Source organism: Rana temporaria, chromosome 7 (assembly GCF_905171775.1).
Source record: "Rana temporaria chromosome 7, aRanTem1.1, whole genome shotgun sequence".
NCBI lineage: Eukaryota > Metazoa > Chordata > Amphibia > Anura > Ranidae > Rana > Rana temporaria.
The window spans coordinates 94,002,422-94,025,659 of NC_053495.1; the positions used below are offsets into that span (position 1 = coordinate 94,002,422).

General features: G+C 42.8%; 1 protein-coding gene across 1 annotated transcript in view; it reads right to left on the reverse strand.

The window, feature by feature from the left end:
• The window catches only part of RGS21 (regulator of G protein signaling 21), a 74,542-nt gene that overhangs the window by 10,257 nt on the left and 41,047 nt on the right, over window positions 1–23,238 (reverse strand). The window contains exons 2-3 of the mRNA XM_040359673.1: window positions 12,942–13,033; window positions 3,298–3,464 (exon numbers count right to left, since the gene is read on the reverse strand). Of these exons, the coding sequence (XP_040215607.1) occupies window positions 3,298–3,464; window positions 12,942–12,984 (210 nt within the window). The 5' untranslated portion in view covers window positions 12,985–13,033. The remainder of the gene's footprint in view (window positions 1–3,297; window positions 3,465–12,941; window positions 13,034–23,238) is intronic.

Genomic DNA, 23,238 nt, shown 5'->3' on the forward strand with positions numbered 1-23,238 from the left:
GTCAGATCTTCTGGCTATCTATGCGTAACTGATTCTATGAATCAGTCGCATAGATAGAAACAGAGATACAACGGCGTATCAGAAGAAACGCCGTCGTATGTCATTTGTGAATCTGGCCCTATGTAACTATGAACAGGTGAACAGGCAATGTTCGAGTCGAACATGAGTTCGACTCGAACTCAAAGCTCATCCCTACCCATCACAAAGCACTTTATAAACATTTGGGATAAGCTTAATTTCAAACAAACTACAATCTCTTCATAACCCTCTTCTCTCTTTCCTCAAAAACCCAGACTTCTACCCAGCATGGGTCTCCCACAAGTCCTTCAAAATATGGAATTCCATAGATATCTCGAGATTGTATAAAATTTGTTACATCGTCTAACTTCATCCCTTTTCCAGAACTATGTGAAACATACGGAATACCTGATTTAGAAATATTCCGATATCTCCAGATCAAAAAATAAATTCACACCTTACACAAATATGGACACTCCTCTAAATCAATTTACTAAGTTTGAAACCACTTGTATAAAAGATCCACATGCAAAGAAAGAAATATCTTCTATCTATTCCCACTTGCTCGCTAATCCTAATCGGGATAAACCATCCTATGTTTAGAAATGGGAAGAAGACCTACTACGAACTCTTGCAGATACTGAATGGTCAAATATCTGGCTGACTACTAAAACATCTTCTGACAACATTTTAGCGATAGAGACAAATTACTAAGTTTTGACTCGTTGGCACCTAGTACCTTCTAGAATTGAAAAATATGCTCCAAACTACTCAGCTCTTTGTTTTCGCGGCTGTCCAGATCTGGGGACACAATTGCATGTTTGGTGGGCTTGCCCGTTAGTCCAGACTTTCTGGAGGAAATTTTTTGACAGCCTCTGAAATGTTCAAATTTAAAATTCACCCCGATCCCACCATGGCTTTGCTCAACTTAAAACCGTTATACTTAACACATGTACAGTTTAAGCTTTGGACCCAATTACTGACAGCGGCAAAACAAACAATTGCAAAAGCTTGGAAATCCCCTTCATTAATAATAGCTGAGACAAAAAATAGAATGAATACTTTCATGATTAATTCTAAAATGGCTGCTATAGAAAATAATCTTATACAAAAATTTAAGAAAATATTGCCAATGTCGTAGATAAAAGTGAATGGTTTTAGTCTTCATCTACTTCCATAGGGCTCTCGGACTAATCTGGTGAACTCCCTTTCCCCTCTCTGCTTTTATACTCCTGCCTGTTTCTGCTTTCTTTTACTCTGTTCCTTATCTTTCTTTTTCTTTATTAGCGTATTTGCCGTCGTATAAGACGACTCGGCATATAAGACAACCCCCTAATATGCTGCTAAAAACTGTGGTTTTGTGGTCTACTCACCGTATTAGACGACCCCCTTTTGTGGAAGTAATGGGTTTTAATTAAATGAAGAAGCCGCAGCCGCAGCCGCAGCCCGCCGGGTGCTCTGTACGGCTGTATGTAGTTTGTATATGCGCCGCTCAGCCAATCCCGATGCACTGTGTTGATGACAGAGCATGCTAAGCCTGCTCGGATTGGATAACAACCTCTGCCAATCCGAGCAGGCTACATAAATGTAGCCTGCTCGGATTGGCAGAGGTTATTACTCCAATCCGAGCAGGCTTAGCATGCTCTGTCATCAACAGAGTGCATCGGGATTGGCTAAGCGGCGCATATACAGAATACATGCAGCCATACAGAGCACCCGGCAGCTGATATCGATCGAGCAGCTGCTATACCCGGCGTATAAGACGACCCCCGGATTTTGGCTGTGTAACTCCTGTGTAAAAAGTCGTCTTATACGCCGGAAAATACGGTATTTGTAAACATAGCATCATTTATGCTCTTGATTTCTTTATAATTACAATGTTTTATTTTTACACTATATATATATATATATATATATCTTAATATTAGATTGGCTGATTAAATCAGCAATACTATACTGTATTTAAACTCTTCACATTATATTGTATACTTTCAATAGGCATTACATACATTTTTTCTATTTATTCTTAATTATCCTGTACAATAACAAAATCAGAACTCATCTGTTTATTATGATTATTCAACATGTACAATTTGCTGATTATTGTATACTCAAAAATCTTTTGACAAGGAAATAGAGAGATTGGAGTGTATTAGTTTGGAGAAAATAAGCACAAGTATTGTTTTGTGGCTGGGCAGAGTTTCAATGAGAATTTGCCAAAATGTATGGTTTACAGCTGTTTGTCTGGGCACAGGAGCCACACTTGGCCAGCATTTTTTACAATGCCAGCCCTTAGTTAATGAGTGGGGGGGGGGAGTGGTGCAGGGGGAGTTAGGCGGATGATTGGAGCTCAACTTTAAATGCACTTTCAAATTGTGCCTTTCTTAGACAGAATGCTGAATGTTTACAAAACTACCACCCTCATTCTCATACAGTGTGGAAAGTTCCTAGTAGTGTGGAAATGTATAGGCTCCCTTTAACTTATACCTGCCCCCTGTCACTGTCACTGTCAATGTCACTTCTTGTAGCACAATTTTGTGCTTTTTACATAAGCTGTGCCAACAAGGGATTGCATTGCTGAACATTTGCATAGATCTCCGTATAAGACTTTAAGCTAAAAGCTTCCAGGAAATAAACAAAACATCCTGAACTGGCATTCAACCAAGATCTTACCACCCACATGGAGGATCCCAATGTAAATAGACTCACAAGCTGGTGGTTGCAGGCTTAAATATGGAGACTAGAGACAAGATGGTGGTTCCCAGAAGTGCACAGGCAACGTTTTCAGTGCAGGAGATTACAGAAGGAAGGATAATTGAATACAGCAATAGCAATTAAAGAAAGGTAAAAATTATGATAAAGTCTTAGAGACTTGATTAAAAGTCATTTTGTTAATTAAAAAAAATGTTTTGGCCTTTACTGTACATAGAGAGCAAGAAAAGTGGAAAACCCCTATCAGTTACCGTTTGCCAACAAACAATAAACTGCAGAAAAAAATATCAAATATCAAATTTTATTTTGTTTTGTAGATATAGAATCTTTACTTTACTTAACATATAGAGATGTAAAATTAGTCCGTATTTTATATAACATTTTTTTTATTTTAGGCTTATATTTGGCTTTTAATTGCATAGTAAGTTGACAAGCGGTTAATTCATGATAGTGGTCAACCTTTTTCTGTTCCTTATTGAAATTATTTGTTGTAAAAGGCCCTATATACATTCAGTATATAAAAAAAAAAAAAAAAAAAAAAAATTTCATGTAAAATGTTTACTTTACCTCTCTTGGCGCTTCAGTTTTGATGAATTCACAATATATTTTGTTTGCTTTAACAGGAAGTTGGCATGGTGTTTTGGTTTTTTTGAAGTCCTCACAGGCCAACCAAAACTCTATGTTTTCATCACTAAATTCTGACTTCAAGAAATCTCTAAATGCAGTAAGCCCATCTATGGTGGAATGAAAATGAAGCAATATATTAAAGTGTTCAAAAAGAAAAGGAAAAGATAAACTGCTAAAATAAAGGCAATATTGTAGTCTGTGATAATTTGCCCATGTTAATCAACCATTTTGAGTGCCGGCCCAAGACATTGTGCTGCCTGGGACCAAGAATGAAATGCTGCCCCCCCCCCCCCCCCCAGAAAATCACGCCAACCAAAAGGCCCCCACATTCATTATTTTATATCATGATAACTAAAGGGGACCCGTCATGGCTCTATACATGTATAAAGGAGTATAAAGAGGACCTGTCATTATTATTTACATGTAAAGGAATATCAAGAGGACCTGTCATGGCTCTATAAATGTATATAGGTGTATAAAGAGGACCTGTCATGGCTCTATACATGTATAAAGGAGTATAACGAGGGTCTGTCATGGCTCTATAGATGTATAAAGAGGGCCTGTCATGGCTCTATACATGCATATAGGCGTATAAAAGGACCTGCCATGGCTCTATACATGTATCCAGGAGTATAAAGGGACCTGTGAATTGCCGGCGGCCACAATGTCTTTTGCGCAAACTAATCAATGTACGCTAATTGTGTTTTTTTTTTTGGTACCAAAAATACGTAGAAGAATACATATTGGCCTAAATTGAAGAAAATTGTTTATTTTTCTAAATTTTGGGGATATTTATAATAGCAAAAAGTTAAAAAATATATATATTTATAGCACACAAAATAAAATCAAATATCACCAAAAGAAAGCTCTATTTGTGGGGAAAAAAAGGACATCAATTTTATTTGGGTGGCGGAACGGGCTGGCGGGCATCAGTATGCTACCCCCCTAAAAGTGCTGCCTGGTACCCATGGTACCACCCGGTCCCATCATAGGGCCGGCCCTGACCATTTACAAAAAACTGAAAAGATGTTTGACTTGATCTGAGACAATTAACAATTGTTAGAAGATTTACTTAGCATTTACCCAGTGCTATAGCATGCCAAAACATGTTTGCCTATGCCAGAGAATACCCAACAAGCATGTTTACAGGAACTTTCACAATAAAGCATGAGAACAATTATTGCAATATGTATTAATTCAGCAACTTATACAGAAAAAAAAAACTGAACTCTTCCTACATTATATACATACATGGGGTTATTTACAAAAGGCAAATCCACTTTGCACTGCAATTGCACTTGAAAGTGCACTAAAACTGCACTTTGAAGTTCAGTCGCTGTAGATCAGAGGGGGACATGCAAGGAAAAAAAATAGCATTTTAGCTTGCACATGATTGGATGATAAAATCAGCAGAGCTTCCCCCTGTAGTGCAAAGTGGATTTGCCTTTCGTAAATGACCCCCACAGTAAGTATTGGTATACCACTGTAATGGAACTATGTATTCTGCCGGGACATTTATAATCATCATGCAGTGAGGCATACCAAGGGTTAATTGTAGAGTGACTTTTGGGCACAGATTGAGCCAGGAGATGGGGTGGCAAGTGAATCATAATCCATGTTTGCAGGATGTCTGGAGATGTCACAAGTTGTTTGCTATTCACTGTGGGGACACATTCTTTTGAAAGGTGTTAATTGCATAGACTCCTAGAGATTTCATTGTCCCTTGTGTAAAGCTGTTATGTATGCTAAATACTGTTTGTGTGGAATGAACTTATCGGAGACAGAACGTCTGTTGTGGATTGGAAGGAGATCATTGTGTTTGAGTTCTGGTAATGAAGAAATGTTTATAATTAGCTCAAAGAAGGTGATTGAAGCTTCCCCACAGTGTGATGTGTGGGTGGGGACAGTTTGATTGTTCATGTGCCTTGAATACTGTATAAAATCTCAGAGTGAACCATTAAAAATCAGTCCTGCTTGACTCTGCAAAACGTAGCCCCGTCTCGTTTCTTGAAAGGGCGTTCGATGGGATATACCGGCGGTACCTGCATATCGCAGCTTGCCAGGGAAAAGGACTTCTCCAACGGCTGATACCCTCTCACTACCTGGGTAGCCGTTACAACCACATTTAACAGTTTTAAAGTGGGCTTATCCACAAAAAGTAAAGATGTGCTGATTTGTGAGGGATTATATGGAAATTATACGAATATTCTAAAAATGTACAGTTTGCTTTGGATAGCAGTGCATTGGACACTTCTGTACTGTTGTGTAACAGAAGCTTGAGATCATCTAAGTCAGGGTTCAGTAACCCCCGGGCCATGGCCCACTACCGGGCTGTGGCCTGTCTGACGTGCAGCAACTGAGTGAGCAGAGAAATTACATTATCTCTCACCGCCCGCCCGCATCGCCGCTGTTCTGCCCTCACAGCAGGGCCGCTACACTGTTAGAGATGAGGCTAGCGAGCAGAGAGATGAGGTCATCTCTCACCGCTTGCCTGCATCACCAGTCTTCTGTGCTCACAACGGGGCTGCTATACTGCTGGAGGAGAGGCGGGGGAGCAGAGAGATGATTTATCTCTCACTGTGCGCCCCTCATCACTGCTCTTCCGCCCACACAGCATGTCAGAACACCTCTACACTGCTGGAGGTGAGGCAAGGGAGCAGAGAGACAAGATCATCTCTCACCGCCCAGCCCCCATCAACGCTGTTCTCCCTCGCTACCCACTACTCCAGGCTTGCCTCTGAACTAATGCATGTTGCCACCACTGCAGTCACAATCTTCATGTGGTGGCAGGTGACAATCCACATCTGGTGGCAAGGGACAAAATGCATCTGTGGCAAGTGACGTGGTAAGGGACAAACGCATCTGGTGGCAGGCGACGTGGCAAGGGAAAAAACGCATCTGGTGGTAGGCGACGTGGCAAGGGACAAAATGCATCTGGTGGCAGGCGACATTTCAAGGGAAAAAATGCATCTGGTGGCAGGCAACTTGGCAAGGAGCAATCCCTATAGACCAGTGATGGCGAACCTATGGCATGTGTGCCACAGCTGGCATGCCGAGCCTGCTCTGTGGGCATGCAGCGTATTGCCAGGATAGGGGAGGGAATACCCCAGCAAGGCAGTCACTTGCACTGGTGGTGTAGGCGCGGAGGAGCCGGCTCCCTTCCTATTATGAGTGCGATTGGGCGGCAGATGTGAGTAAAGCCTTCCCTGAATGCACTGAGGGCAGCCCAGTGGAAAGGACACAGAGTGCCTGCTGTAAGCAGCACGCAATGCCTCTGGATAATGAGGAAGAGAAGAATGACTCCCTTCCTGGACTTGGAGAGCCAATAGGAGAGTGGCTTCCTCTGCAGGGGCTCGGGCGCTAAAGCATGTGGAGGACTTTGGCTGTGCATACACAGGTAGGACAGTGCTATGGGGGGGGGGGGCATGGTACAGGAGATGGTCGGAGACTGCAGACATAGCACAGGAGACAGTCAGAGACTGCAGCCATAGCACAGGAGATGGTAGAGGTGCATATAAATAAAGTGATTCCTATGAATATATTTCCAAAATCCCCAAAAATATAGGGCCAAATCCTCAAAAGGGATACGCAGGCGGAACTGCTGTTCAGCCTGCGTATCCATGTGCCTATCTTTGGAACTGATCCTCAGAAGCAGTTTTCCAAAGATAGGCAGAAGATCTGACATCTGTAAGACACTTACACTGTCAGATCTTAGGATGCAGTACCGCATCCGCCGCTGGGGGCATTTCGCATTGAAATGCCGCTTTGCGTATGCAAATGAGGACTTACGGAGATCCACAAAGCTTTTCAGCTTTGTTTTTTCTGCGTAAGTTTACGTTTGCATACGTAAAATTAGGGCTGCTTTTACAAGGTGTAAACTGTTTACACCTTGTAAAAACAGACCTTTTTTTCGATCGCCGCGATTTTTTTTAAATTTTGAATTTTATTTTTCGGCGCGTAACTTTTTTTTTACCCGACGCAACTTTATTGTCCCGTCGCAATCCACAAAGCCCGGCGTAACGTAATTTTGCGCGCTGCCCGTCGGGAAAATTACATCACGAGCATGCGCAGTACGGCCGGCGCGGGAGCGCACCTCATTTAAATTGTCATCGCCCCCTGCAGAAGAGGACCGCCTTGCGCCGGAGACATTTAAGTTACACGGCCGAAAATTTCTAGGTAAGTGCTTTGTGGATCGGGCACTTAGGTAGAAATTTTCCGCCAGTGTAACTTAAATGGTAAAAGTTAAGTTACGCCGCCTGGCTGAGGATTTGGCCCATAGATCCTAAACATAAAGGGGGTTATTTACAAAAGGTAAATCCACTTTGCACTACAAGTGCAAACTAAAAGTGAAAAGTGCATTTGGAAGTTCAGTCGCTGTAGATCCGAGGGGGACATGCAAGGAAAATAAAAAACTGCATTTTAGCTTGCACATAATTGGATGATAAAATCAGCAGAGCTTACCCTCATTTTAGATCTACCCCTCAGATTTACATGACTGCACTTCCAAGTGCAATTTCAAGTGCACTTTGCACTTGTAGTGCAAAGTGGATTTGCCTTTCGGAAATAACCCCCAAAGTGTTAATAGTGCAAGGCCAATCCTAGGGTCACAGACACTTGGATGCAGAAATATTTCTGGGGCCCCCACATGGGCGTGGTCATCTTACAAACTCCTCCCCTTTACACATGTTTCTATGGCAATAACCCAAACACAGAGATACTCCCCTAAGAAGTCTTCGTTACCCTGGGATCCTCCCATGATCTTTTAACAATAAAGAAAATACAGGAAGAGCGTACACTAATGAGACCTGGAGGGGAGTCGCTCTGATGCACACAGAGAGGGCTTCTGTTAAAGAGTCTGTTAGAAAGAGCCCCCAGACATAGTACAGAAGATGGTCAGAGACGGCAGACATGATACAGGAGATGGTCAGAGACTGCAGACATGATACAAGAGACAGTCAGAGACTGCAGACATGATACAAGAGACGGTCAGAGACTGCAGACATAGTACAAGAGATGGTCAGAGAATGCAGACATGATAAAGGGGATGGTCAGAGACTGTAGATATAATACAGGAGACGGTCAGAGAGTGCAGACATATTACAGGCGATGGTCAAAGAGTGCAGACATATTACAGGAGGCGAACAGAGAGTGCAGACATATTACAGGAGACGGTCAGAGAGTGCAGACATATTACAGGAGATGTTCAGAGAGTGCAGACATATTACAGGAGATGGTCAGAGAGTGCAGACATATTACAGGAGATGGTCAGAGACTGCAGAAATAGTACAGGAGACCGTTAGAGACTTCAGACATGGTACAGGAGACAGTCGGAGACTGCAGACATAGCACAGGAGACAGTCAGAGACTTCAGCCATAGCACATGAGATGGTCAGAGAGTGCAGACATAGTATAGGAGATGGTCAGAGAGTGCAGACATATTATAGGAGACAGTCAGGGAGTGCAGACATATTACAGGAGATGGTCAGAGACTGCAGACATAGCACAGGTGATGGTCAAAGACTGCAGATATAATACAGGAGATGGTCAGAGACTGCAGATATAGCACAGGAGATTGTCAGAGACTGCAGACATAGCACAGGAGATGGTCAGTGACTGCACACATACTACAGGAGATGATCAGAGACTGCAAACATACTACAGGAGATAATGGCCGATCGGTCCTCTCACCTGACCCAGTGATAGAGTACGACATTATAGTACGGGTCTATATTCATAATTGATTTTCAAAGAACTTGGTATTATGAGTTATTAACTATGATAGTTTTAGGGTGATTACTTCTGTGTGTGTGTGTATATATATATATATATATATATATATATATATACACAGTACAGACCAAAAGTTTGGACACACCTTCTCATTCAAAGAGTTTTCTTTATTTTCATGACTATGAAAATTGTAGATTCACACTGAAGGCATCAAAACTATGAATTAACACATGTGGAAATTATACATAACAAAAAAGTGTGAAACAACTGAAAATATATTTCATATTCTAGGTTCTTCAAAGTAGCCACCTTTTGCTTTGATTACTGCTTTGCACACTCTTGGCATTCTCTTGATGAGCTTCAAGAGGTAGTCACCTGACGCAGCACCCCATCACTCTCCTTCTTGGTCAAATAGCCCTTACACAGCCTGGAGGTGTGTTTGGGGTCATTGTCCTGTTGAAAAATAAATGATGGTCCACAGGGGTCAAGTCCTGGGGAAAAAAGTGTTGGAACTCCCTCCCAAGATCCACTCCCCCACCAAAAATAAATAAATGGATACGCTCATATGCATAATTACTAAACCGCAAGTTCTTTCTAAATCCCACGATAACTCGCAGCAGACCTCCGCAATGTCTCCTGGGAACAATTACAAAAGCTCCCAGGAGACATTGCGGCATCGAGGAAGTGACAGAATACCCGCACACTACCCGATGAATCCATATACAGGAAGCGGCCAGTAACATAAAGGATTACTAAGGTTCGCCTGCCCCTGACAGTGACTAGAGCTGGGCATCGCCGCTTAGTGAAGGTTTGGCTCGGGCGGCTCGGCTACTCTAGTCCTGCAAAGGGAACTAAGTTCCTGCTGTGAAAAAAGTGCAGGAACTCCGTTCCCACGCGTTCCCGCAGGACTTGAGCCCTGATGGTCCAACTAAACGCAAACCGGATGGAATAGCATGCCGCTGCAAGATGCTGTGGTAGCCATGCTGGTTCAGTATGCCTTCAATTTTGAATAAACCCCCAACAGTGTCACCAGCAAAGCACCCCCACACATCACACCTCCTCCTCCATGCTTCACGGTGGGAACCAGGCATGTACAGTCCATCCGTTCACCTTTTCTGTGTCGCACAAAGACACGGGGGTTGGAACCAAAGATCTCAAGTTTGGACTCATCAGACCAAAGCACAGATTTCTACTGGTCTAATGTCCATTCCTTGTGTTCTTTATCCCAAACAAGTCTCTTCTGCTTGTTGCCTTTCTTTAGCAGTGGTTTCCTAGCAGATATTATACCATGAAGGCCTGATTCACACAGGGCCGGATTCAGAAAGAGATACGATGGCGTATCTCCTGATACGCCGGTGTATCTCTGAGTCCGGCCGGTCGCATCTATGCGACTGATTCAGAGAATCAGTTACGCATAGATCTCCCTAAGATCCGCCAGGTATAATATGTAATATGTAAATATGTGCCCAGCCGTGCCATTCTGCCAACGTAAATAGTCGTGCGGTGGTCCTTAACCGGTTAAAGAAAACAGTCAGGAACACTATGCAAACAATGAAAGCAATAGGTAACAATATGTACAGATTAAATACACTCCCCAATAACTTTTGGTGTGTGTGGGATGCTGTGGCTTAAGGGGAACCCCAGGCCGGCCTACGATGCTTCTAGTACACACCCAGTGAAATTATCTCAATAACCGTGGTGTGTCACCTTTAAGAGCAACCGTTTTAATGTCCTGGAGGCAAAGCTTTGCATTTTATTATCTTCACCGGGAATGTAGGAGCTCTGTGGATAATATTTTGATGTGGTATTCTATGAAAAGTATTAAAGGTTTCTAGACAAAGCACCCACACCAAATCCTGTACATAGTCACTGGTCCTCCCCTAAACGATCGATCGATCTTAGACGCAGGTGTGTAGCATTCAGTCCTTGAGCTGTTGCAGGGTGTCATTCTTTAGCATGGACAGTCTGTTCCTCTGGGCTGGAGCTGCATTAACAATCTGTTCCTCTGGGCTGGAGTTGCAGGCTGTGTGCCCATTGGTAGGCTGCGATTCCACACACAAATAGAATGCAGGAGATGCTGTTCTGATGGGGTGCAGGCAAAAAGAGGCTCTGGTCTAGTTACTCTGGCTTTTTATCTCCTCCCCCACAGTCCTTTGTTGCTGTCTGATGATTGGCTCAGGATCTTCCAATAGGGAGTTTACAGACAACCTCCAATAGGGAGTTTACAAATAAGCAGTTCTGAGAGTCTGTGTGTGAAGAGAGAAAGGGGGGGGGTGGGAAAAGTCCACACTACTGCAGCAGACAGCTGTCCCCTAATAGATTAGATCAGTCTGGAGAAGTACCTGCTACATATGTTTCTGCGTACATTGATCTCTATGAGCACAAATATGGTCACATTGTCCCATTATGGCTAGTTTTTTTGTCAGTACCAGATAAAACCAGCTTCTTTGTACCTTCTTTCAAGCCTTTAAAAGATTAGACAATAGAGAATAGTGGAGAACTAAAGTGGCAAAGGTTCCTACAAGTAATCATTTGCTGCTTGGTATCTCACAAAAGTGAGTACACCCCTTCACATTTTTGAAAATATTTTATCATATCTTTTCATGTGACAACACTGAAGAAATTACACTTTGCTACAATGTAAAGTAGCGAGTGTACAGCTTGTATATCAATGTAAATTTGTTGTCCCCTCAAAATAACTCAACACAGCCATTATTGTCTAAACCGCTGCCAACAAAAGTGAGTACACCCCTAAGTGAAAAAGTCCAAATTGGGCCCAATTAGCCATTTTCCCTCCCCGGTGTCATGTGACCTGTTAGTGTTACAAGGGCTCAGGTGTGAATGGGGAGCAGGTGTAAATTTGGTGTTATTGCTCTCACTCTCTCATACTGGTCACTGGAAGTTCAACATGGCACCTCATGGCAAAGAACTCTCTGAGGATCTGAGAAAAAGAATTGTTGTTCTACATAAAGATGGCCTAGGCTATAAGAAGATTGTCAAGACCCTGAAACTGAGTTGCAGCACGATTGCCAAGATCATACAGCGGTTTAACAGGACAGGTTCCACTCAGAACAGGCCTCGCCATGGTCGACCAAAGAAGTTGAGTACACATGCTCAGCGTCATATCCAGAGGTTGTCTTTGGAAAATAGACATATGAGTGCTGCCAGGATTGCTGCAGAGGTTGAAGGGGTGGGGGGTCAGCCTTTCAGTGCTCAGACTATACGCCGCACACTGCAACAAATTGGTCTGCATGGATGTCGTCCCAGAAGGAAGCTTCTTCTAAAGATGATGCACAAGAAAGCCCGCAAATGGTTTGCTGAAGACAAGCAGACTAAGGAAATGGATTACTGGAACCATGTCCTGTGGTCTGATGAGATAAAAAAAAAACGTATTTGGTTCAGATGGTGTCAAGCTTGTGTGGCGGCAACCAGGTGAGGAGTACAAAGACAAGTGTGTCTTGCCTACAGTCACAGAGGGTTAAGACAGTGCTGGAAAATAATAGTGGTCACACAAAATATTGACACTTTGGGCCCAATTTGTACATTTTCACTTAGGGGTGTACTCACTTTTGTTGCCAGTGGTTTAGACATTATTGGCTGTGTGTGTTGAGTTATTTTGCAAATTTACACTGGTAAACAAGCTATACACTCACTAATTTACATTGTAGCAAAGTGTAATTTCTTCAGTGTTGTCACATGAAAAGATATAATAAAATATTTACAAATATTTAGATACTTTTATATCATATATATATATATATATATATATATATATATATATATATATATATATATTGTCTACTTCCTGCACATATATAAGTTTTTTAATCACATGAATATTATGGCAAGCTTACCTTTGTTGGCCAGAAATTTGCTCATGGAGTCATGATATTCCATCCTATTGCTTAGCAGAATTTGGGTTGCTTAATGTATTCCTCTATCTCTTCTGTAAAAGAAACAGAGCAACCATCATTTACAAAATACAATAAATTGGTCAACTTTATCTATTTTTTGTTTAATATCTGCTTATTTCAGAAAAATAATGAGAAACACAAATAGTGTATACATATTATAGAAAATCAGGTACAAGTACAAAATCAGACAGAGGTTACCCATAGACCGTCATAAAAAGGACAAGACACTGATGGTGGAGAGAAAGGATTGCTGCTCACCCCGGTTTGAATGATAAAGAAATTTTCCCAGTGGGGTTTTTTGTCAGCTCAGAGTAAAAAATGATACAGGGTAGTTAAAAATAAATATTTATTCACGTGTATAAAAAGGGGGGGGGGGGGTAAACAGAGTAGGGCACTAGTTGGTTGCAAATAGGAACATAAGTTGTGGCATGGCACAGAGACACAATTTAAATAGACCGTCAAGGACAAGGAGCTAAAATATAGAAAAAACTGTAAGTATGGTAATAATTAATAGCCTGGATCTGGTCAACCATTATAACAAACTATAGCATAATATCAACTGTAGATAGCTGGAATAATATTATAAGAAGGAGAAGGAGGGGGGGGGGGGGAAACTGGGAAAAAGGTGAAGGAATGGGAGAGAGATGGGAAGGTAGCTGGTTCCAAGTAAAATTTTTTGTCTGGATAAGCATATATCACAAAACGCCACAATGCGGTAATAATCTAGCAGTAAACCTAAAAAGTTAGGAAACGTCGATTGTCTGGTCCATAGAGGAAGGATACATAATGTTTTTATATCCTGAATAGGGATGAGCCGAACACCCCCCTGTTCGGTTCGCACCAGAACCTGCGAACACACCAAATGTTCGTGTGAACTTTAGAACCCCGTTAAAGCCTATGGGACTCAAACGTTTGAAATCGAAAGTGCTAATTTTAAAGGCTAATATGCAAGTTATTGTCCTAAAAATTGTTTGGGGACCTGGGTCCTGTCCCAGGGGACATGTATCAATGCAAAAAAAACGGAAGTTTTTTCGGGAGCAGTGAATTTAATAATGCTTAAAGTGAAACAATAAAAGTGAAATATTCCTTTAAATTTCGTACCTAGGGGGGTGTAAATTAAGCATGTGAAATAGCGCATGTTTCCCGTACTTAGAACTGTCTCTGCACAAAGTGTCATTTCTGAAAGAAAAAAAGTTATTTAAACCGGATTTGCGGCTATAATGAATTGTCGGCTCCCGGCAATTCAGAGAAAATTCATTCATAAAAAAAAAAAAGCGTGGGGTCCCCCCAAATTCAATTACCAGGCCCTTCAGGTCTGGTATGGATATTAAGGGGAACCCTGTCGTCAATTTAAAAAAAAATGACGTGGGGTTCCCCCCAAATATCCATTCCAGACCCCTCAGGTCTGGTGTGGATTTTAAGGGGAACTCCACCCCAAATTTAAAAAACAAATTGCGTGGAGGTCCCCCAAAAATCCACACCAGACAGCTTATCCGAGCACGTAACCTGACCGGCCGCAGAAAAGAGGGGGGGACAGAGAGTGGCCCCCCCTCTCCTGAACCATACCAGGCCACATGCCCTCAACATGGGGAGGATGTCCCCATGTTGATGGGGACAAGGGCCTCATCCCCACAACCCTGGCCGGTGGTTGTGGGGGTCTGCGGGCGGGGGGCTTATCAGAATCTGGAAGACCCCTTTAACAAAGGGGACCCCCAGATCCTGACCCCCCCTATGTGAATTGGTAATGGGGAAGTGTAAATAGTTGTAAAAAAACACACACACCGTAGAAAAAAGTCCTTTATTAAAAAAAAAAAAAATACAGCAGTGGTAATCCACTCAGTCCCGACTCCCCGCTCCAACGTTGTCGGTATCCAGCGACGGGTGATCACCAGTCCAGCGATGAGAAGATCGTCCGGTATTTCTGCGGCCGGCCAGGTTACGTGCTCGGATAAGGGGTCTGGTGTGGATTTTTGGGGGAACCCCACGTCATTTTTGTATGAATGAATTCTCTCTAAATTGCCAGGAGCCGACAATTCAATATAGCCGCAAGTCCGGTTTTAAATGACTTTTTTTCCTTCAGAAATGACACTTTGTGCAGAGACAGTTCTAAGTGCGGGAAACATGCGCTATTTCACATGCTTATTTTACACCCCCCCTAGGTACGAAATTTAAAGGAATATTTCACTTTTATTGTTTCACTTTAAGCATTATTAAATTCACTGCTCCTGAAAAAACTACCGTTTTTAAAACTTTTTTTTTGCATTGATACATGTCCCATGGTGCAGGACCCAGGTCCCCAAACACTTTTTAGAACAATAACTTGCATATTAGCCTTTAAAATTAGCACTTTAGATTTCTCCCATGGACTTTAACAGGGTGTTCCGCGGTTTTTCGAATTTGCCGCAAACACCCCAAATTGTTTGTTGTTCGCCGAAAAAAAGGGAATGTTCGACTCGAACTCGAAGCTCATCCCCAATCCTGAAGTGGTTTTCAATTCGAACCCAAATATTGGTGTGACGACTAATGTTGCCTTTGGAAATATGGGTGAGTTCCTTTAACAAACAGACAAACAGATACATTTTTTGTGGCCAGCTTCTTATGCCGCGTACACACGATCGGTTCACCTGATGAAAACGGACCGTTCTTTTCAGACGAACCGATCGTGTGTGGGCCCCATCGGTTTTATATCCATCAGTGAAAAAAATAGGAACTTGTTTTAAAATTATCTGATGGTTAAAAAAACGATAGAAAAAAACGATCGTCTGTGGGCACATCCATCGGTTAAAAATCAACGCATGCAGCGCTAGTAAAAAACACTTATAAGGAATATATAAATGAAAACCATGCATCGATGTGATAGGATCACAGTGACCTGTGAATATGTGTCCATAAAAATGAAAAAAACACACAAACAAAAATCCATTAATAGGAAGTATATGGCCACATCCTCATGATAGGAAAGACTTTCTGCACCGTGAAGACAGGAGTAGATGGAATACTCTTACCAGATAGCGTGGATCTGCTTGTCAGCGACAACAGATCGTAAACGCATGGAAGGACTCCACTCGAATCTGCTCGGCTGGACGATGGCCCAATAGTAGACTCCACACAGGATATCCAGATGGATGGCTGTAAGCCTGGACTGGAACCTCACCGTGGGTGTACTTGCTCCAACTCAGATTCGTAGACAGAAACAGAAGGTCAGCTTGTTCAAAGCGACAAACGATGGTGTAGACAGTGGTATCCACTGAAGAAAGGTGAGCACAATCGTGGATTCTAAAAAACTTTGTGTCCAAGCAAGTCATGCAGGAGAAAGAAAAAGACAATGCTCCGGATGGTGCAGATAAAAGAGGATAGGTTTTATTGTAATAAAACCAAATTACATAAAAGTGATCACTTCAGCATAAAATTGGATAAAAGCAATATGGGGTGCAGGTATAGCAAGCCCGACGCGTTTCGTCCAAGTGGACTTCAACTGGGGCATCAGATGCCCCAGTTGAAGTCCACTTGGACGAAATGCGTTTCTTCAGTGGATACCACTGTCTACACCATCGTTTGTCGCTTTGAACAAGCTGACCTTCTGTTTCTGTCTACGAATCTGAGTTGGAGCAAGTACACCCACGGTGAGGTTCCAGTCCAGGCTTACAGCCATCCATCTGGATATCCTGTGTGGAGTCTACTATTGGGCCATCGTCCAGCCGAGCAGATTCGAGTGGAGTCCTTCCATGCGTTTACGATCTGTTGTCGCTGACAAGCAGATCCACGCTATCCGGTAAGAGTATTCCATCTACTCCTGTCTTCACCGTGCAGAAAGTCTTTCCTATCATGAGGATGTGGCCATATACTTCCTATTAATGGATTTTTGTTTGTGTGTTTTTTTCATTTTTATGGACACATATTCACAGGTCACTGTGATCCTATCACATCGATGCATGGTTTTCATTTATATATTCCTTATAAGTGTTTTTTACTAGCGCTGCATATATTTTCCACTGTTTCTATTCAATTTTTGTCATATTGCTTGTGCAGCTGCTCACCATATATATATTTCTTAGATTAGCGCAGTTTTTTCCTTTCCAAAAAATCAAGGCATGCTCAGAATTAAGTCGACGCATGCTCGGAAGCATTGAACTTAATTTTTCTCAGCACGTCATTGTGTTTTACATCACCGCGTTCTGACACGATCGGTTTTTTAACCGATGGTGTGTAGGCAAGACTGACGAAAGACAGCTTCATCGGATATCTGATGAAAAAATCCATCAGTCCGTTTTCATCAGATGAACCGATCGTGTGTACAGGGCATGAGAGGCGGAACCATTGGGTGACCCTATAAGGTAGGCATAAGGGCTTTAGCCTTGTTCAAAAGATGTGGGGTAAGGGATCATTTATATGGTCAGACTGGTTCAGGAGTACCATAAAAGAGAATTGTCCATGGGTCTGAGGGAAGAGAGAGACCAACAATCTCGTTAATGAGGTTAAGTATGTCTGACCAATACGGGTTGATTAGGGGGCAGTCCCACCAGATATGGGCATGTGAGGCATTATTCCCACAATTCCTCCAGCACAACGGTAAATTGGAAGGGAACATGTAGTTTGGTTGAAGCCATGTGAGTAGCAGGGGTTGCAGGGGTAATAATCGCAACCCCAACCCTAACCCCAGGGGCCCCTGCAGCCTCCCAGTCATATCATATCCTCCACAAAGTCCAGTTCCGATCTGCCCTAGGGCCCCACAGCCACACTCCAGTACTGGGCTTCCATTATGCCTTCCACAGTCCACACCCCTCTGCTCTCATTGGCTGGGGAGAAGCTGTGAGCTATTTTCTGAATGGAGAGGAGCATGGGGTGAGAACAGCCCAGGATGGGGAAGTGTTTGTGCTGTGTGCTGGCAACATGAAATGGTAACTGAGCTAAGTGAGTTAAGAGGAGGAGAGGGTCATCCTGTAGCCATTGGATGGGACACTGCTCCGTGTCTCCTAGTCGCCAGCTGGGATTCTCTGTACCCCCCACCCGGGGATATCTGCGTACCCCACTTCCATGACAACTGGGGAAAAGACACACTTTGAGTATCTTGGCATGTGGTAGGTGTATCTGCGCACACACAGTGGAAGTGGTGGGTGGTAGTGGGCAGAGGGCCCAGGTCAACTTTTGCATCGGGCCCCACAAGCTATGCCTCTGGTTGGAGCGTAATGCCATCTGGATAAAAGCTTATAATTGGTTTCCCCCATAAGCCCGCCTAATTCAAAGTAGGCAGGTAGTGGGCGTGTTGTATTATAATGAATCGTGACCCCATGTAAATAAATGGGCGTACGAACGGCGCATGCGCGCGCATGTTCAGAATCACGCCGAATTTATGCCCTAAGATACGAAGGCTCAATGCCTACGACGTGAACGTAACCTACGCCCAGCCCCATTCACGTACGACTTACGTAAACGACGTAAAATACGACGGCTGTTACGACGTTTCCGACGTCCATACCTTAACATGACTTACCCCTGCTTTATGAGGGGTAAACTTACGCCGGACGTACGCTTTACATAAACAGCGTAGCTTACAGCGATGGGCGCAAGTACATTCGTGAATCGGCATATCTCGCTCATTTACATATTCGCTGCGTAAATTAATGGAAGCGCCCCTAGCGACCAGCGTAAATATGCACCCAAGATACGACGGCGTAGGAGACTTACGTCGGTCGTACGAAGCCAAAATTCAGGCGTATCTTGTACTGTTAATTAGGCGCATTGATATGACGTTGCATCCGTGGACATACGCGGCATATCATTAGATACGTCGGCGTAAGTCTTTGTGAATCCGGGCCCTTATTTGCATTCAAAGAAAAAAAGTCTATAAATCAAGTGAATAAATAATGAGAAATCACATCTGCGACTAAAGAAAAAAAACAAATCCTCCTCCAGATCCTCAATGAAAAAAACCTTATTTGCATTCAAAGAAAAAAAGTCCATAAATCAAGTGAATAAATTATGAGAAATCACATCTGTGACTAAAGAAAACAAATCCTCCTCCACCAACGTGAAAAGTCATTAGATGGTATGATCATATATATCATAGATGAGAGGTGACAATCCATCCAAAAAAAGCCTCCACCGACAGAGCACACAGATCTGCTTACCAGATCCTGATGGTCCCTTAATTACAGGGGACCCCAGGTCGCATGTAGATGTACACACACTGCTGGGCTTAACTGGATACAAACAGCCTGATATGGATCATAGCCTCGTTTCAATCCTCCAAAGCAATGGTAGCCACGTTTGCATGGATATGGAAAGAGACAAAGGATATCTCGATCGTGTAAAACCTTTAATAAATAAAAAACGTGCATGCTAAACATTCACAATTTTACAGTGGATAAAAAGTCTTAAGTCTGCTGTCCCGGCCGGAAACATGCAGACAGACCCGTCCGTATTGGGAATCCGAGCAGTCCTGGAGGGTAATGCCAATGTGCCGCTCGTTCCGCCTTACTAGTTTTGTGAAAATTCACGTCTTCAAGGGGCCCCAGGTCCAGCGTTGGTCTAAATATGGTGGGCTTGTGTGGTGCCAGTGGACAAACCCCACTTAATTCCTTCCCGATTTTTATGTTTTTCTCCATTTATTTTTTGGGGGGTGGGTGTCTGTGTTTGCATGGTAGGTACAGCCTTGCTTACAGAGGGCCAGATCCTCAGAGCGAGTACGCCGGCGTATCTACTGATACGCCGGCGTACTTTCAAATTACCCACGTCGTATCTTTAGTTTGAATCCTCAAACCAAGATACAACGGCATCTGGGTTAGATCCGACAGGCGTACGGCTTCGTACGCCTTCGGATCTAAGATGCAATACTTCGGCGTCCGCTGGGTGGTGTTCACTTCGTTTTCCGCGTCGGGTATGCAAATGAGCTATTTCCGACGATCCACGAACGTACGAGCGGCCGGCGCATTCCTTTACGTCGTCTCTAGTCGGCTTTTTCGGGGGAAAAAAAGTTAAATCTGGTATTTTGCGGCGTATAGTTAGACTTGCCATGTTAAGTATGGCCGTCGTTCCCGCGTCGAAATTTGATTTTTTTTTTTTTTTTTTTGCGTAAGTCGTCCGTGAATCGGGATGGACGTAATTCACGTCTAAGTTAAAAAAAATTACGTCGTTGCGACGTCATTTAGCGCAATGCACGGCGGGAAATTTAGAAACGGAGCATGCGCAGTTCATTCGGCGCGGGGACGCGCTTCATTTAAATGAAACACGCCCCTAATCGCCGATTTGAATTCCGCTGCCAGAGATACGCTACGCTGCCGTAACTTACGGCGCAAATTCTTTGAGGATTCAAAGCAGCCAAAAGTAAGTTACAGCGGCATAGCGTATCTCACATACTCTGCGACGATCTATTTCTATGTGGATCTGGCCCAGAGTGTCTATTTTTTGTCAATGTGTTGATTCTTGGTTTGTGTGATGTTTTGTAGAACTACAAGCCTGATGGAAATCTCTTAACGGTGAATACCATTACAATGTAATGTCAATGTATTAATGTTTTTTAACCGCATTTTGTAAATAAAATTTGTTCAATTTTTTTAACAGTGGTTTGTGTAAAGAATTACCCGTACTTGCACCTAGAAAAATCCCATCCTGCATTTTCTCTTTGCTAAGTATCATACCCCAAAATACTTGGTAGTTTCATTACTTTCAGAGGTTCCAGTATGCTGCTGGGAGATCAGACATCAAAGCAAACTTGTTTACCCTAAGTTGGCATTTGCATACTGAAATCAGAAGTCCATAGGGAACGCAGGAGAGGAATTTTAACAAGCCACTAGTAGTGCAAGTATTAAAGAAAACCCAGAGTGTATGTTAACACAACAGAGAGACCAGAAGCAAAACATGAGTTCTTATGGAAACATTTATTGCAGGTGACATAGTGACAGTTCTCTTGTAACCTTTCCTCTGGTAAAAAAAAAAAGAGATACTTTATATTCTTTTATAGAGAATCTCTGTCTGGTTTTCTCCAAAAATAAAGTAAAGATTTGATTGAATATGTGAATAGTATGTGAACTTGAGAAGTAGAACCTACATGAAAGTGGGTTTGCTGTGACTACTCTGGCAAATTAATTCTCCTTGAATAAACTCTTGGGTGTAACACAAATATGTCTTCAGTGGATTTCCACGCAACAATAGAAATTCTCTCTCTCTCTTTTCTCATATCCTGAGTGTTTAATTTAATATTATGATACCTATTATCCCAAATTTGGAGATGTTATTTCAGTCCAACCAGATGTGTGATAGGCTTTGTGACGGTATTAGAATGATATCCCCGTCAAAGTCTTCCCTTCTTCCCATAAAGATAATCACCCAATATTCCACAAGGGGGAATATTCCTGGAGTCGCCCCAATAAGCCACACATGCCAAGCTTACTGCTGGAACAACACATTTTAATGGTTTTCTTCTCAGCTTTTTATACAGTCCAAGACATTCAAGCAACAATGAAATCTCCACCCCCCCCCTAATCAAACACTAAGGCTAATTACTAAAACATTCTAGACAGGTCGGCACCGACCGACAATTATCATGTCTAATCACTGCACATTCCTTAAACAGCATAACAATAAACCACCTTCACACACTGAGTTTCCTAGGCAGACGTTTCGTCTGCATCCAGTTTGACACCTATTAACACCTCTGAGCGTCACTAGGTTGTAGACAGCGTTATCACACAATTAAAGGCCTTTCAAAAGCTAGCCTTATTTAACATATGAACAGTCTTTACAGAGAGAGATGAATCACACATGAAAACACATGTTACCTCTAACACACAGCATTAAATTAGCAGGGAGAGAATTAGACTGAAGCATATAGGCAAAAAGTCCTTCACAGGCTTCAATGGTGTTGGGCACTGCCACCTTCTTGCGCCCCTATACATTCTCCTCTCCTCCATGCAGAAGCAATGGAAAGCACATGCCTCTCTTTGTTTCAAATGATGGAGAAACCGTCCCTTTTTTTTACTTTTTCACTTTTTTCATCAGCTTCCTCCCCACGGCCAACTAGAGTGGTAATTTTTTATATACTGTATTTATTGGAATATAACACTCACAGGCATATAACACGTACCTTCATTTTAAGTGGGAAGTTTCAGGGGGAAAAAAAATAATCAAAAAACTTTGTAGCAAAATAAGGTTTAGTGCCCATCAATGCAGCCTTATCAATACCCATCTGTAGCCTTGTCATTGCCCATCAATGTAGCTTGATCAATGTCCATCTGCAGCCTCACAATTGCCTATCAATGCAGCTTAATCAATGCTCATTTGTAGCCTCATAATTGCCCATCATTGCAGCTTGATCAATGCCCATCTGCAGCCTCATCATTGCCATGAATGCAGTCTGACCAATGCCCATCTGACCTCAGATTACATACAGCGAGAATCTCCTGTTTACTCCGCGGCCTCTTTAATATAAAGTCCCGCCTCCTGGACTGGATTCTATGATAGACAGAACTGGTCCAATGTAGGCCCAGGAGACGGGACTTCTTATTAGGCCCCGTACACACGACAGAGGAACTCGACGTGCTTGGCACGTCGAGTTCCTCGTCGAGTTTTGGGATGAAGCCGCCGAGGAGCTCGGCGGGCCGGCTTCTCCCATAGAAGAACGAGGACAACGAGAAAATAGAGAACATGTTCTCTATTTTCTCGTCGAGTTCCTCGGCGGCTCCATCGAGCCAAAACTGTACAGACGACAGAGATTCTCGGCAGAATCCGGGTTTTGACCGAGTTTCTCTGTGAATTCTGCCGAGAATCTCTGTCGTGTGTACGAGGCCTCACAGTGGCCTCTAAATAAACAGGAGAACAGAAGATTATTGCTGTATATAATCTGACGGCTCTCGTCCCGCTACCCTCCCTGTTCTCTCAGAGGCAGCCCAAATTGGTGTATGGCGTATAACACGCACACACTATTTGCAACCGATTTGCAGGGTGAAAAAGTGAGTGTTATACGCTAATAAATACAGTATATATTCTTGCATATGACACAAGAACACACAACTTTGGTTGCTAAACAAGGGTGCATTCAAAGATGATAGGGCTAAGGCTTGCTAATATTGAGCGGTACAATATCTTCTCTAGTATAGACAATAGCCTTTACTTGGCTACTGGAGAATTAACTATTTTAGACCTTTAATTAGAACAGCAGGTGGCAGATTGTGTCTCTTAAGCTGGCCATACATTATAGAATTTTATCGATGAACAAAGTGAAATTGCCCAATTTGTGAGT